The 14,346-nt window shown below is 34.5% G+C and overlaps 1 protein-coding gene across 3 annotated transcripts in view; it reads right to left on the minus strand.

Annotated features, from left to right (window-relative positions):
* AUG5 (HAUS augmin-like complex subunit) overlaps positions 1-7,567 on the minus strand; it is a 64,977-nt gene extending 57,410 nt beyond the window's left edge. For all 3 annotated transcript variants that reach the window (XR_016363883.1, XM_089825522.1, XM_089825521.1), the window contains exons 1-3: positions 6,627-7,567; positions 4,905-5,450; positions 1,544-1,649 (exon numbers count right to left, since the gene is read on the minus strand). Coding sequence is in view for 2 of the 3 variants with exons in the window: in XM_089825522.1 (XP_089681648.1) it covers positions 1,544-1,649; positions 4,905-5,450; positions 6,627-7,204 (1,230 nt within the window). In the remaining variant the exon portion in view is untranslated. The remainder of the gene's footprint in view (positions 1-1,543; positions 1,650-4,904; positions 5,451-6,626) is intronic.
* Positions 7,568-14,346: the final 6,779 nt, after the last annotated feature.

A 14,346-nucleotide genomic window follows, 5' to 3' on the forward strand; every position in this document is an offset into this window, starting at 1 on the left:
ATCACCTCGTGATGGATGTTCAAAGTGTCTGCCACTTGGGGCCAATAGAGTAATTTGATGCTCCTGGACTTAGATAGGAGTGTATATGTGCGCCCTATTGCAAGCAGATGAATAAGGAGGGCAGATGCAAGCAACCCACTAGGTAGACCACCCCAAACTAAATGTCTATTGAGCCTACCACTTGGGGCCAAGATGGTCTATTGTGCCTAACACTTGGGGCCAAGATGGTAAGTGTTCAGTCTTGGGCTTAGTGTGAGGAATGCTTTGGGCCAACCTATCATCTCCCCTCGTTCAAACCCTATTGTGATTAAATACTAAAAATGAATATAGATGTGGCATGACCTATCTAAGGAATTTATGATGATTCTATATATTTGTAATCATGTGTGATTAATAAATCTAATAGAAATTTGAGGGATATAAATGCAATATTGTTTAATCTGATTGCAAGACCTAGATCAGGATTTATCTTGTTGAAGGCATCTTTATTAGTAAATTTACATCTTAAAATATCTTGTGTTTCTTATTTTAATTGAATTTGTGATTTTAGGGCAAGACTTAGGGCAATCCCAAAAAGGGGACATTACATGATGATTCACAAGTCTAGTGCTTTGAGCACGTTGTTAAGACTTGTACAATTCTTCATGAGATGGCTATGATGAAGCATTTCCATGACAATATTGATAATGGGTTCTTGTTTATTCTTCTACATGATTTGTACTTAGACATCAATGCATTTCCATTTTACTTCTCGAAGGATGTATATTTTTTATGTGTATGAAATTCCTTCTTACAACCTCATTCTTGCTTTTTAAAGGTATGAAGCTTGTTTGTACTTTATGGTTGAATTTGATTTCGCATTGTTGAGACTATCTTTGGGATTGATCTCTTGCTTCTTCCATGAGACCCCTATAGTTCAGGCAGATTCTTCACAGCTCCTTTGTAGTTCTTGTGGTCCAAGGTGATTGTCAAGTCTTCGCAAGGTGGTTGTAGTTGACATTTGCTGACTACTTCATTTTAATGTTTATGTTCTATTCATGGAATGTTGGAGATTGACTCTAGAAGACTGCTGTTCTTGTGATGTGCTAATGATCACCATCTTCAGGTGATTAGATACTGATTGATTTGTCTCTAAGCCTTCAATGTCATGCCAACTTTTTCTTCTTGCATTTTAGGAACTTAAATGTTTTATCATTTGCCAGCTTTGCCACAGCTTTTTATATTTTTCCAAATTAATCATTCTGGAATCCATAGCAGATAATTCAATGTCAACACTGGAAATTTTCAAGTAATGAGACTAATAACAAGAGATCAAGGTAGACATAAGTTAATATAGTAGCATCCATGCGAAGGAGAAAATGAAACTCTATGAATCTCCCAAAAAAATACTTTGAACTTTGAAGTGACATGGAAAACTAAAGAGTGCCAACAGAGTTAAAACCAACATAAATACCAGAGCTGAAAGCTTTTATAAAATAGAGATGAGTAATTGCTAAAACAGAAACAGTGAACATCTTAAAATGGAGAATTTTCACAGAAATACCTGTCTCTCACGAAGTTGATTATATGTCCCATTGCTTCTACTTTGACTGTATGAACTCCCATCAGGAGATGTAGCATCCATTACTCTATTATTCTCATATTTGTACCTGTTGAAGGAAAATAAATTGAACATTATTGACATGGCATTGCATAGTCAATAAAAAGAAAACTGCAGTCAAAACCAATTTGCTAGCAGTTTATTGATATTCATCTTTGATAGCATCCATTAACAAAGCCTAAAATGTCAATTTAAGTAAGTTCTAGAAAATAGAATTCCCCAAGGCCTAGGCATGTTACTCAGATGTTAAGTAATCATAGTGGTTCATATAGCAAAATAGTAATTTATTTTCTGATCAAAATTTATGAGGAAGCACAATGAAATAATTAAGCAATCCAGCTGTTAGAACTGATCCCACATCCGCTTTAAAAAGTAAATGAAATTACTTTTATTGGATATGCTTATAGTTGGACTTTAATAGCATGAACTGTTAACAAAGCCTAAAATGTGTATGTTAAATAACTTAATAAGTAGCCAAACAAAATTCACCTGACATGTTATGCACACATTAACCAGTCTTGATGAGCCATAGTAATTTATTTTCTGATTAAATGTTTTTATGAGGACTAAGCACAATGAAATTATTACGTGATCCACCTGCTAGGATTGATAACACACCCATTGTAAAAATTATATGGAATGTATTTTTATTGGGCATGCTAATGGTTGGTTTTTAATAGTATGATCCACAGACAAAGTCTAAAATGTATACATTAAATTACCTAGCCAAAAAAAGTGTGACATGCTGCAACACGATAATTATTTCATGATTGGTATTATGAGGATAAACACATTGAAATAATTATATAATCAAGCTGTTAGATTTTATTGCACACCCTTTGTAAAAGTATAGGAAATGCTTTTTTATTAGGTATGCTGCTGGTTGATCTAAAATATCAAATAGTGTGATCCATTAACAAAGCCTAAATGTGTATGCTAAAGTATGTGGCAATAAAAATATATTTCTAGATATTTTACAGATGTTAATTAGTTATGGTGGGCAGCAGAGGAAAATGATAACTATTTTCTGGTTATTTACAAGTAAGAAAAGTGAAATGATTAAGTAATCCAACCATTTAAATTGATTGCACAGTAATGGCATCTTGTAAGCATGCTATCTTGATGAAGTCAAAATATTAAACTAAACATGTATTCTAGTGCTATTAGGAACTCTATGAAGGAATGCAATCTTTAGTCCCAAAAGATGGCCGACAGTTGCCACTACATAGTACATACAATGCACTCCAATCAAACTCTAAACTATGGATCGGAAAAGTGTCAATGTATTCTGGATTCTATATTCAAGCTATGGTAAAACAAACATTTCTCTGCTGAAAAAATACTGAAAAAGCAACACGTTTGCTTCAAAAAGCAGTTGGCAAAGATACTAATCTAAATGCCAGACTCTAATTCTTGTCCTTTCTGTCATTTTCAGTCTTTGTAAGTTTTATTCTGCATGTTGTATTCATAATGGTTCCCTGCATATATCACTCTCTAGGTCTAAAACCTCAAATTCTATCTCCATAAAAATGTAAATAGTTTGTGGGGTTCCCATTCATTTTTATTCTGAGAGATGTGCTATAAAATTCCCATATATTGAAAGCTTACCATTTCTAACCATTCATGCAAATAAGATTTTCATTCCTCACTCCATCATAACAGTTTTCTCTTTTAAAGAAAGCTTCCCAGTTTTAACCATTCATAAACATAAATCAAACTTGCTATCCCCATCCATCTCCAAGGTTTCCTTTCACAGCTCTTAACCAGAATCCACACCAGGCAGTGTGACACTCATCCAGATATTACAAATATGACTTTCACTGCTCACTCCATCATAACAGTTTTCTCTTTTAAAGAAAGCTTCCCATTTCTAACCATTTATAAACATAAACCAAATTTGCTATCCCCACACTCTATCTCCAAGGTTTTCTTTCACAGCCCTAAACCAGAATCCACACCAGGCAGTGAGACACTCATCCGGATATGACAAATATGACTTTCCCTGCTCACTCCTTCATAACAGTTTTCTCTTTTAAAGAAAGCTTCCCATTTCTAACCATTCATAAACATAAACCAAATTTGCTATCCCTGTACTCTATCTCCAGGGTTTTCTTTCACAATCCTAAACCAGAAACCACACCAGGCGGTCTCACACTCATCCAGATATTGCAGCTCAAATATATCGATATATCTGATACCATATCCAAGCATTAAAGGTATGCCATATAATTCCCTGTTATCCAATATGTGGATATGCATATCTGTAAAGCATAGAGAAAGTATTCAGAAACTCTGAATACAATACATATTCCTAGCACAAAGGTCTAAGATGTTCTCGACAATTCATTTCAGATGGCATACATCTTTGATCGAGTAATAACTCTGAGTTTCTGAGTGTTGAGGAGAACCTAATAGAAGTGAACATTGGCAAGCGGTCATATTGGTATAAATTTTCGGGGCTGTATATAATTACATGGCTTGTTAACTCATAAATTTAGGGGGGGCGAATCCCTGCCACATAAAGAAAAAGCACTTTCAGAACACTTAAAATCCTCATCTGTTTATTAAGATCAAGATAAACTTAAAATCCTCATCTGTTTATTAAGATCAAGATAAACTATCACTATATAATTTAAAGGCTCATATTCATCTTGAGAGGATAATAAACAAAGTGTTGTTTACTTTCACCAGAAGATTTGAGTTGAATTAACAATCAAAGAACTGAAACATAACGCAACAATAGCATATTGATTAGAAACATATGATGTTCAAGCCTTGTAACCAGCATTTTTAGGCCTATAGAAATCTTTTCATTTTATTACACATAACATAAAGCAGACAACTGCTCTGCCAGAAGGGAAAAAATGTGAAACCTATTAAAAAAAAAAGCCTTACTCCTACCTTATTGTGTTTGAATCAAGATGCTTAAGTTTGTGATGAAAATAATCAGGTAATCTTGTTGATCATAAATAATTGAAAATCATGTCATAATAAGACTTTCTCAATAATAGCACAAAGTTCTGGAAACTTCAGATGGTCCAAACAGCAATTATAAGCAGATTCAGCACCACAAAAGCTCAGAGGATTATACCAAAGTGATTGTTAATGTAACATTTGATATTACCATCATTAAACATCAGAATAGCATATTGTCATATTTAGATTAATAAAGAAATTTCTCATGGCAATACACGCCAGCCCATTGTGAAAACCAGAAACACAGTTACTAAAGCTAATGCAAGGATAACGCAATGACGAAAACAAGGTACTATAGCTAATATGATGATAAAGTAGTAAGGAAAACCTTAGACGTTCGGCATCTGCTCTAACATCAATTTTCTCAGTCTCTCGGTTTATCAGATTGACAATTCGAGCTGTGTATGATGTAATTGCACGAAGCAATTGTGGAGGACTCCTCAGGGAATTCAGAGCAATGTCCTTTACATCATCAGGTATTTCTCCATCAATGTCGATACCCAACTTTGAAGTTTCCAAATATGAATGTCCTTGAACACCAAACCCATCATAAGCTGGAAATGTGTTCCGTATTTGTTCAATAAGATGAGCTGCAAGAGACTCGCATGCTTTTCTAATGCTCCTTTCCTGTGCTGTTTCAATAAGAATGAGACCATCTGTGGGTTTATTGCCCTTGACTGTAGCATAAACTGTATCCTGCTCATTACGGGCACGCAAAATGTCAGGACTCGCATCTTGTGCACCTCCAACTCTCATCTTTTGTGCATCCCTTGCCTGATCAACATATCGATGAAGACGCCGCTGGTATTCTGCAAAAATTTTGGTTGCGTCTTCGCATCGTTGATCGTAGGCTTCAAGCATCACCTGCTTATGCCTGATACACAATAACAAGAAGTAAGCTTCTCTTCAGAAAAACATGGAATTCTGTTTAGAAATTCTTAATCAATATTTCAAGTTATTTCTTTAGCAATCTCTATACTACTGTAATATGGCAATAAGTTTGACTAGTTCTTGACTATCTCAGAACGATCTATCTTAAAATACAAACTATATTTGTTTTTGATTGTGTCCTCTGGGAAAATTCTATGCACAAAGCATAGATATTATGTATATTTTGATTGCAAAATTTAGTGCTCTACTGATAGGCAGAGAAAATCCCTCGATAAAGGAGGAGGCTACTATCTTTCTCCACAGAATGGCCCGTTAATTGTTCAAACTTTAGGTCAAGAAGAGGAGGACCTCTTGGGAACTTATGCCCCTTGCTCCCCTTGATCTCAAACCTAAAGCAATCAAGTCCTCCTTTGCTGGTCGAGAAGGATAAACACACTCATTTTAACTGGCAAACTCAAAGGTGAGTAACATTTTACTTTACATCATGCCAACATTTCCACATCATACTATCCAAGGCTTCTAGAAAATCGGCATTGTCTGTAACTCTATCATAACAACTTAGCTTTGATATGATACATAACTGGAGCAATGAGCAATTCAACAATTCTAGTTGTTTTTGGTTGTATATTTTTTACACAGCAGCTTTGTTATTACAAAACTGGAACAGGAAATTCAAATAAAATAGAAATATGACAGTCAGATTTAAATAACGACTGAGGTAAGAAATCAGTCGAAAGGAACCTTCTCAAAACGACAGTGTTACACCAAATTTCACACAGCTCTGGGGGATTGACTGTCGCCGGAAGTAGACTATTCCTGATTAAGTGAAAGCTTAGTATTCTAGACTCGAGCATATTTTAATATGTTAGGCACTTAAGAGATGGAAATGAGAGGATTCTCCAAGAAATTGAACAAAAAATCTGTGTGCAGTAGCGAGTTGTATGTCGATTTAATTTGATTGCCAAGGATCAGTTTGAAGCAAACAACCTACGGGATTCTTACTTGATATAACTCAGACAAATAAAGCTTTGAATTGCAGCACAAGGCAATTATGCTCCATGAGACGTCATGTATCCCAACAGAAATTCACCGCATATATTTAACCTATCAAAGGCAGATGCATGGTCAGGAATCTGAACAAATGATATAAAATCAAAACCTGTAATTTGACTTGTCGTCAAGCATTCTCTTCCGCTGGGATTCCTCCCTAGAAGTTTCTAACATCCGTCCCTTCAATTCCTTCCGTTGTCTGTGAAGGATTTGCCTCAGTCTCTCCACCTCTTTTTCAGCCGCTTCACGTTCTCTCAAAGCCCTCTCTCGGACTTCGTATGCTTCGGAAGCCTGCCCACGTTCTGAAACCTCCTTACTCTTCGGAATTTCCGCGGCTTTACCTTTATTTTTTCCATCAAATCTCCTCCTGCCTTTGCTTTTAACCTCCTCTTCCTTAACACGTACATTATTCCTCGACGTCTCCTGCAGGCCGGCACCGACGCTGGGCCTTCCGTGGACGAGAACATTTCTCTTAATTTTCTCCACAGTTTTCTCCGATTTTACTCTTTGCAAAAGGAAATTCCAAACGGGCAGCATATTTCCCCTGCAGATTTTTTTGAGATCTTCAGGAGAAGGAAGAGGTTTGTTAGAAGGTAAATATTGCCCCTGGGGCCGGTACCCCATTTCCTGCTGTAGCCATTCCAAAATTGCTTCCGGCTGAGGAACACCGCCGCTTGGATTCTGCATAGCTTTGTATCTATAAAAAGCTAACAAATTCACCTCAAACTAACGCAACAGATCCCAGACAGCTGAAGATCGATCCGAGAGACGAAAAAGCCGCTTTGGAACCGAATTGCGGGGCGTTTTGAAACCCTAACAAACTTATCCAGCGAATTTGTGAGCGATGGCAGCCGATGATTCTGCTGCGGCTGCGATCAAGGAATCGAATTGGGCGTCCCATTGACATGATTATTCCATCGCCCATACAAAAAATGTGTCCACCATATTCCAAACCCTCCCTCCCGTTATCGGAATGTCTCGTTAAATCCCGTGCAATTCAGAGGGACGAGAAGGAGCAAATATAATTTTATTTATTAAAAAACTTGATTTGAAATGCGAGGAGGGGGCCCGATCGATAGTTTGTCCGTTGAGGGATAGTATTTTGTTCGTAAATTAAACGCTAAGGCCAAAAAACTCCAAAAAATTAGCTTAGATGGGCCACTAAATCATGAGTTAGTGCCCATGTCATCTTCACCTCTAACGGTAAACTAGTGGTTGGCCGGCTATGGCTTCATCTTATTACAAGCAACCCAAAACATTATATTAAACGTCCCTCTCCATGAGCAGTGCGTGGGAACTTTCATCCTGTTGGCAAAGGTGAGCTTGCAAGCATCATAGTCTTGTATTTAGCAAGTAATATCCATAATGGGCAAAAGCTTTAGATTGGATGGTGTAGATGTTAAATTGGTAAGATTTGAGAAGGAGTTTGATTGGATGGTATATATGTGAACTCTATAAAAAAGATAGAAATAGGGTAAGTGCTGACAAAAGGTTTCAAATTGGTAAGAGTTAAGAAGGAGGTTGATTGGATGGTATAGATGTGAACTCTATAGAAAAGATAGTAATAGGGTAAGTGTTGACAAAAGGTTTTAAATTGGTAAGAGTTAAGGAGTTTGATTGGATGGTATAGATGTGAACTCCATAGAAAAGATAGTAATAGGGTAAGTGTTGACAATAGGTTAGATCATATGATATAAATGCTAATTGTACAAAAATGGCTATATTAAACGAAGGATTAAATTGTAGATGCAAACTTCACACTTTTTTTAAAAGAAATTAAATTGGTGTAATCGTTCATGAAATGTTACAATGAAGGTTTAGATTGGATAGTGTAGATGTAAATTATTTTTAAAAGATGTTAAATTGATTGGAATTAGTCATAACGAAGTGTTGGATTAGATGGTGTAGATGCAATAGAAATAGAATAAGAGTTAACAAAGAGTTCGATCAGATGGTATAGATGCTAATTATACATAGACAACATGATGATTAAATGTTTAGATTCGATGGTGTAGACAAAAACTCTACAAAAAGATGCTAAATTGGTAAGAGTGAACAAACAGTTGAATTGGATGGTCTAGATGCAAACTCCATAAAAAAAAGACAGTAATAGGGTAAGTGTTAACAAAAAGTTTGGTAGGAAGGTATAGATGTTAATTATACAAAAATAGCAATATTAAATTGGTATGAGTTAGTGAAGGGTTAAATTGGATGGTGTAGATGCAAACTTTGCACATTTAAAAGAGATACTAAATTGGTGAGAGTTGTAATGGTTCACAAAATGTTACAAAGAAGTGTAAAGAAAATCTAACTAGTTAATAAATGAATGTTATTAATAAATATATAATTGAAATCTTGAATTTTTGGGTTGTGTGGGTTTGATTTTCATATTGTAAAAAATATTTAGGGTTTAGAATGATGTGGGAAATATATGTGTTAGTACAAGGATAAGAGTAATAACCAATGGATGCACGGGTATAAGTATTAGCATAGATTCAACAAGGTCAAAATGTGGAAGTGTGTGTAATTAGAGAGGGATAAAGGAACAAGGAATGAACTCAGTTGTGCACTAGAGTGTATTTCTTATATTAAAAGTGGCAAAACCAAGGTGCTCACTCTTACAAAACAGCCTAGGGTCATTGAAAGCATATTAACAAATCATTAACAACACTTTAACAGTGCATAAAGCAAGAGCCTACAACACAATGGTAAATTGTGAGCCTCCTATGTGGGAGGTCTTGGGTTCGAATCTACTCAAGATTAATACTTAATAATAATAGATAATCACAACATATAATAATAATAATGAATCTAAGGCAAGAAGCCTACAACACAATGGTAAATTGTGAGCCTCTTATCAAAGAGGTCTTGGGTTCAAATCTATTCACGCTTCATAAATAGTAATAATTAATCACAGCACATAATAATTAATCTTGGCTTTAGCCTCTTACCAATCAAATAATAATAATAATGAATCTTGGCTTCGGTCTCTTACCAATCAAAAAAAAAAAAACACTTTAATAGTGCATAAAATTTATTGCAAATTTACAAAGGAGTGCACTATTTGTCAATAGGAATTATATTAAGGAATTTCACATGTGGACCTAAAACTAAATGAAATTTCATGGACGTGTACATTTCACCTTTGCATTTTGTCTCCTCTTTCAGATGCATTTGAACGGTGTAGAAACTTATGATAAATATAATGACAATTAATCTAATATCAACCATTTTTTATGTAAATGATTGAATAAATACATTTTCATCTAGCTAATTTTCCAATTTTGTTGGATACAATTGTTCAATTGTGTGTTGTCTTTGATGTTACACAAATGTCATATCAGTTGGCAGACAATATCTACCGAGCTCAGTTGGTCAGCAAAGTAAATTTCAAAGCTGTCGAGCATTCCTAGAAATTACTCTGTGGAAACAGTTTCTACGGAGCTCACTCAGGCATCAAAGGATTTTGTGGCAAAAGTCAGTGTTAACCGAGTTTGCATGGTTAACGAAGGAAAGTCAATGTTTACCGAGTTCACTTGGTCTCCAAAGGATTTTGTAGAGTTCGCAGTGTTAACCGAGCCTCTATTGGTTAACACAGGAAATCAATTTAGGAACTGTGTTTGCCAAACAAGGTTGGCCAATGAAGGATTTTGTTGTTTTGGGAAATTAAGTTTAAATGTTTCATGTAATGATTGTAGCCGACTAATGTAGTAATTATTGGTAATTGTAAGTTGTAATTGGGTTGACTTGACAATTTGTAAGGTATAAATAAAAGGTCAAGTTGAGAATTCTGAAGTGAAATGAGTGAGCATGCAAGTGTATTGATTGAAGAAGAAAGTGTGAACAAACTTTAAAGGATGGCCAAATATCCTTGAGGAGCAGCAAAGTTGTATTCAATCAGGAAGGATCTAGTGGAGTAGAACAGAGATTTGTATTAGCAATTTAGTTGCATCTCATTCAGTAACTGATTCACCTCCCCTCTCAGTTACACATCTATATTTCCAACAAATTTACATCTACCTATTAATTAATAATGCTTTATTATTTAATTTGTAAAATCTATATTCATTACCATTCACCCAATTCTATTTATCATTTCAAGTCACTTTTCATGTCTCTCCTAACATCCACCATAGGTGTATAAATCTAAATATATAATAAATAATTATTCTATCCACTTTTCACTAGTGAGTTAGCATTAATTGATTCACTAATCTATCCTTTGCAAACATCAATCCTTGTGAAACCCTTAAATAATGTGTAATTATATATTTTTTGAATATATTGCATGACCTTTGTAATATGTTACGTGGGTCAAAAGATTTATCCATCCTTCACCGTACTATTCTGTACCATTTTTTGTGTCCCCCCACTTTCTCCAATGAGACTCTCCACCATATATTTCCCTTCAACCATGCACTTCCTCATCCAACAACCATGTGAGGGAACTTTCTCTCCTCTTCTCTCTCCAAGAATATCAACCAGTTTGAGGCTTTTAACACTACTTTAGTCCTAACGATTCAATTTTCTAACAAAAAATTATAAATAAAATGCCATCGCAGGCTATATGTATCTCACACTAGGATCCAACTTTACTTTGTTAGTAAGATCACACACATGATCTAATCCATTGTGATTGAGCACGAGTACCATAAACTTAATGTGACACAGTCAATATGGTTCTTTTTTTTTTCATCAATATTTGATAGTTCTATATTTTATCTTGATCATTGCATGTATTTTGGGTGGAATGGGTTAATGTTATTTTAATGTATTCTTCTATACTCAATTTTTTTTGCATCTCATAACTTAATATGCATTTCAAACTAAATAGGATCTCACAGACATGCATGTAAAATGTAATACCCCTCCAAGGAACCCTTAATGAAAGAAAGCCAAGAAAACCTAGTGATGAGGCAATTTTATGGCCTAATGTCTATTTTTATTATTAGCCTAGGGCATGATTGTTACCATAGTTTCATGAAGACACTTCCAAGACATTATAGGTCAAAAATACTCAAGTATAGATATGTTTTTGTTATGTATGCTTGATGGGAAGAACTCGGCATGATATAGATAGACTTATAATGCAACTATTTACCTTTATATTATTCATATCTATGTGAACAGTTGAAGTGTGATTAATTTCTTGGAGCTAAATGGGCTATTTTTCTACAACTATGGGTTGATTGCATAGTTCTTTTTATTAAGATGAAACAAATGAATTCCATGTGTAATGGATAGTGTGAATGTTTGTACAACTAATCTACATTGCAAAACTGGGTCAATTATGCAAGGACAAAACAAGGAAGTATACAATAGTTTAGCTCGTGATCAACCAACACTTCAACATCCATGAACCTATTTAGTATCACTAAGAGACTAGAGGATTAATGATGCTCGTGAAGTACCACCTTGCTCACTAGCTTGTGAACGAGTCAACGAAGAGATTTTCCAATTTGTGCAAATCTAGTTGATGGTCAACCTTTATTTTCTCTCCTATACTCAATACAAAGACTTGATCTTTTTATTTGGAATTTCTTTGAACGTAGTTTTAAGATTGAACCAAGTGTTGTAACTTATCCAATTGGGAACATCTAGTTATTTAGGAGTTAGTTAAGTCATTAGTATCTTAGAAATTATTAAAATGATCAAATAACTAAGAGGGGGGTGAATCAATTATCCTCAGGTCTATATGTACCAATTCAACTTTTAACAACTTAATCAATTTCTTAAATTCACTTGATCGATATAGTAATTCATCACCAATTTAACTTATTCATCACATCACTTAAATCCATGTTTAGTATATGCCAACTAACATAATTAAATAACAGTAAATAACATGCATCATGAAAATAACGTTCACAAAAGTATAACATCAAGATTTAATGTGGAAATCGAATTTGAGAAAAATCACCAAGTAAGATGTTGTCACTTTTCACTCTTCTAAAGTGAGCTCAGTTAACAGCCAACCCTGTTAAAGCTTACAAAACACACTATTAGGTGTGACCTTGTTAAAGGATTTTATCACCCTATTAGGAGTGACTTTGTTAGAGGTCTTTAGATCATTCCATTAAAATGCCACCTTGATTAAATGATTCATGATATGATGGTTAGGTCAACCTTGATTAAAGGATTTTACTCCTACAATGATTAGAAAGTAACAAAATAGGTTTGATTTGATAAAATACAACTTGCTTTGTGTTGGTAAATATATTTGTCTTTTAATAAAACAAACAATTAAAACCCTTTATGCCCAAACTCATAAGACAAATACATTTTTCCAACAGTTGAGGAATCTTTGCTTCTTTAATTCCTCTTTGAATTTTAATAAGGTTCAGCTTCCTTATCAGATATTCAATGAAAACACTCTCTTAAAGAAGAATTACTTTTAACCAAAAAGTAATAAGACATACCATCTATTCTTGGATAGGGGGACAATCAAATAAATAACAGCTAAATAAAATAAATAATACGTAGAACGAAGATAACTCACAGTTTCCCCATCAATCACTACTCAAAAGAAATATGAAATAGATAGATTATCTAAAATATGCACAATATAAACACCCAACATTAAAAGAAATCCCACAATTCAATGTCGATTCAATCTTAAACCAATAGAGAACAATTCAAAGCATACAACCTTTGAATATATTTATAGAATCTTTTATCATCCAAAAATAATCTTGTTCCTATATGATATTGGAAGTCCAAAATATTTGTATAACAACTAAAAACTAAATTAAAGTTCACAGTATGATATCCATCAAAAATTGCCAACCCTCTACACTACTGAGCTTCTAGCTTAAAAAGAGTAACATTCAAGAATCTCCATCAAAACCCAATTCTCAAATGGTTTTTAAAATAGTTTAAAAAGCCAAGTTTTAATAGATACGTAGACCTAGGAAACAATTGATTAACAATTTGAACATGAAAAAGAAACAAAAAGAAAAAGACTTTTTCAAAGAGTAACATTATCCTGCTTCTTCGTCAGCTCTTCTTCTTCTTCGTCCTCGTCTAGGTTAAAAGGTCCTTCTGCAAGCTTCCAAACACTCTATACACCTATGAACTCAGACACGACATTCTTGTTCGGACTCTTTATGCTCTACAGATGGTTTTTCCATGTGTTTTTTTCCTGTTTCATTATAGTGGCACTATCTAGATACTCTGGGAGTTGCTAATTGCACATGTCTATCATTGTTTCCACCTTAGCGAATTTGGTAAGTTTTGTTATGGTCAGTTTAGCTCTATCTTTAATTGTGTTTAGGGGCTCTTCATATTGTTTAACCAACACTTCCACATCTAAACCCCCTTCTTTGAAAGGTGCGAAAGAAGTTGAACTGATAACTTGCAAATCTTTGTTCACACCATCCTAAACTATCTTGAACTCTTTTTCAATTGAATGCATGTGAGAAATGGTTGAACTGTAGTTAGAAACCTGCTAGGCAATGTTTTTCTATAGGACATGAATAAGCCCTGCATCCACTAGTTACAAAAGATTCTCCTCCAAGAACTTATCCGAATTTTATTATTCCACATCCATTAATTGAGTAATCATGGATGATAGTCTTTTAGATTCTTCTTTCAACACCATTACTTGTATACGAGATTCACTCGTCACCACTTCAATAATAGTGAATATCTTATGCAAATCTTGTATAAATTTAGTGACCAGACTTGTCACACAGTCTATACAGCTATGGATGATAGAAATTATAGCCTTTCCCCTCTCAAGATCATTCATCAATTGTTGGTTCTCAAGTGCATTCATATCAAACGTGGGTTGAGATGATCCATTGGTCACTGAACTTAATCCTATCAAA

Source organism: Cupressus sempervirens, chromosome 4 (genome assembly GCF_028749045.1).
Source record: "Cupressus sempervirens isolate cs-2001-9-10 chromosome 4, ASM2874904v1, whole genome shotgun sequence".
NCBI classification, from domain to species: domain Eukaryota; kingdom Viridiplantae; phylum Streptophyta; class Pinopsida; order Cupressales; family Cupressaceae; genus Cupressus; species Cupressus sempervirens.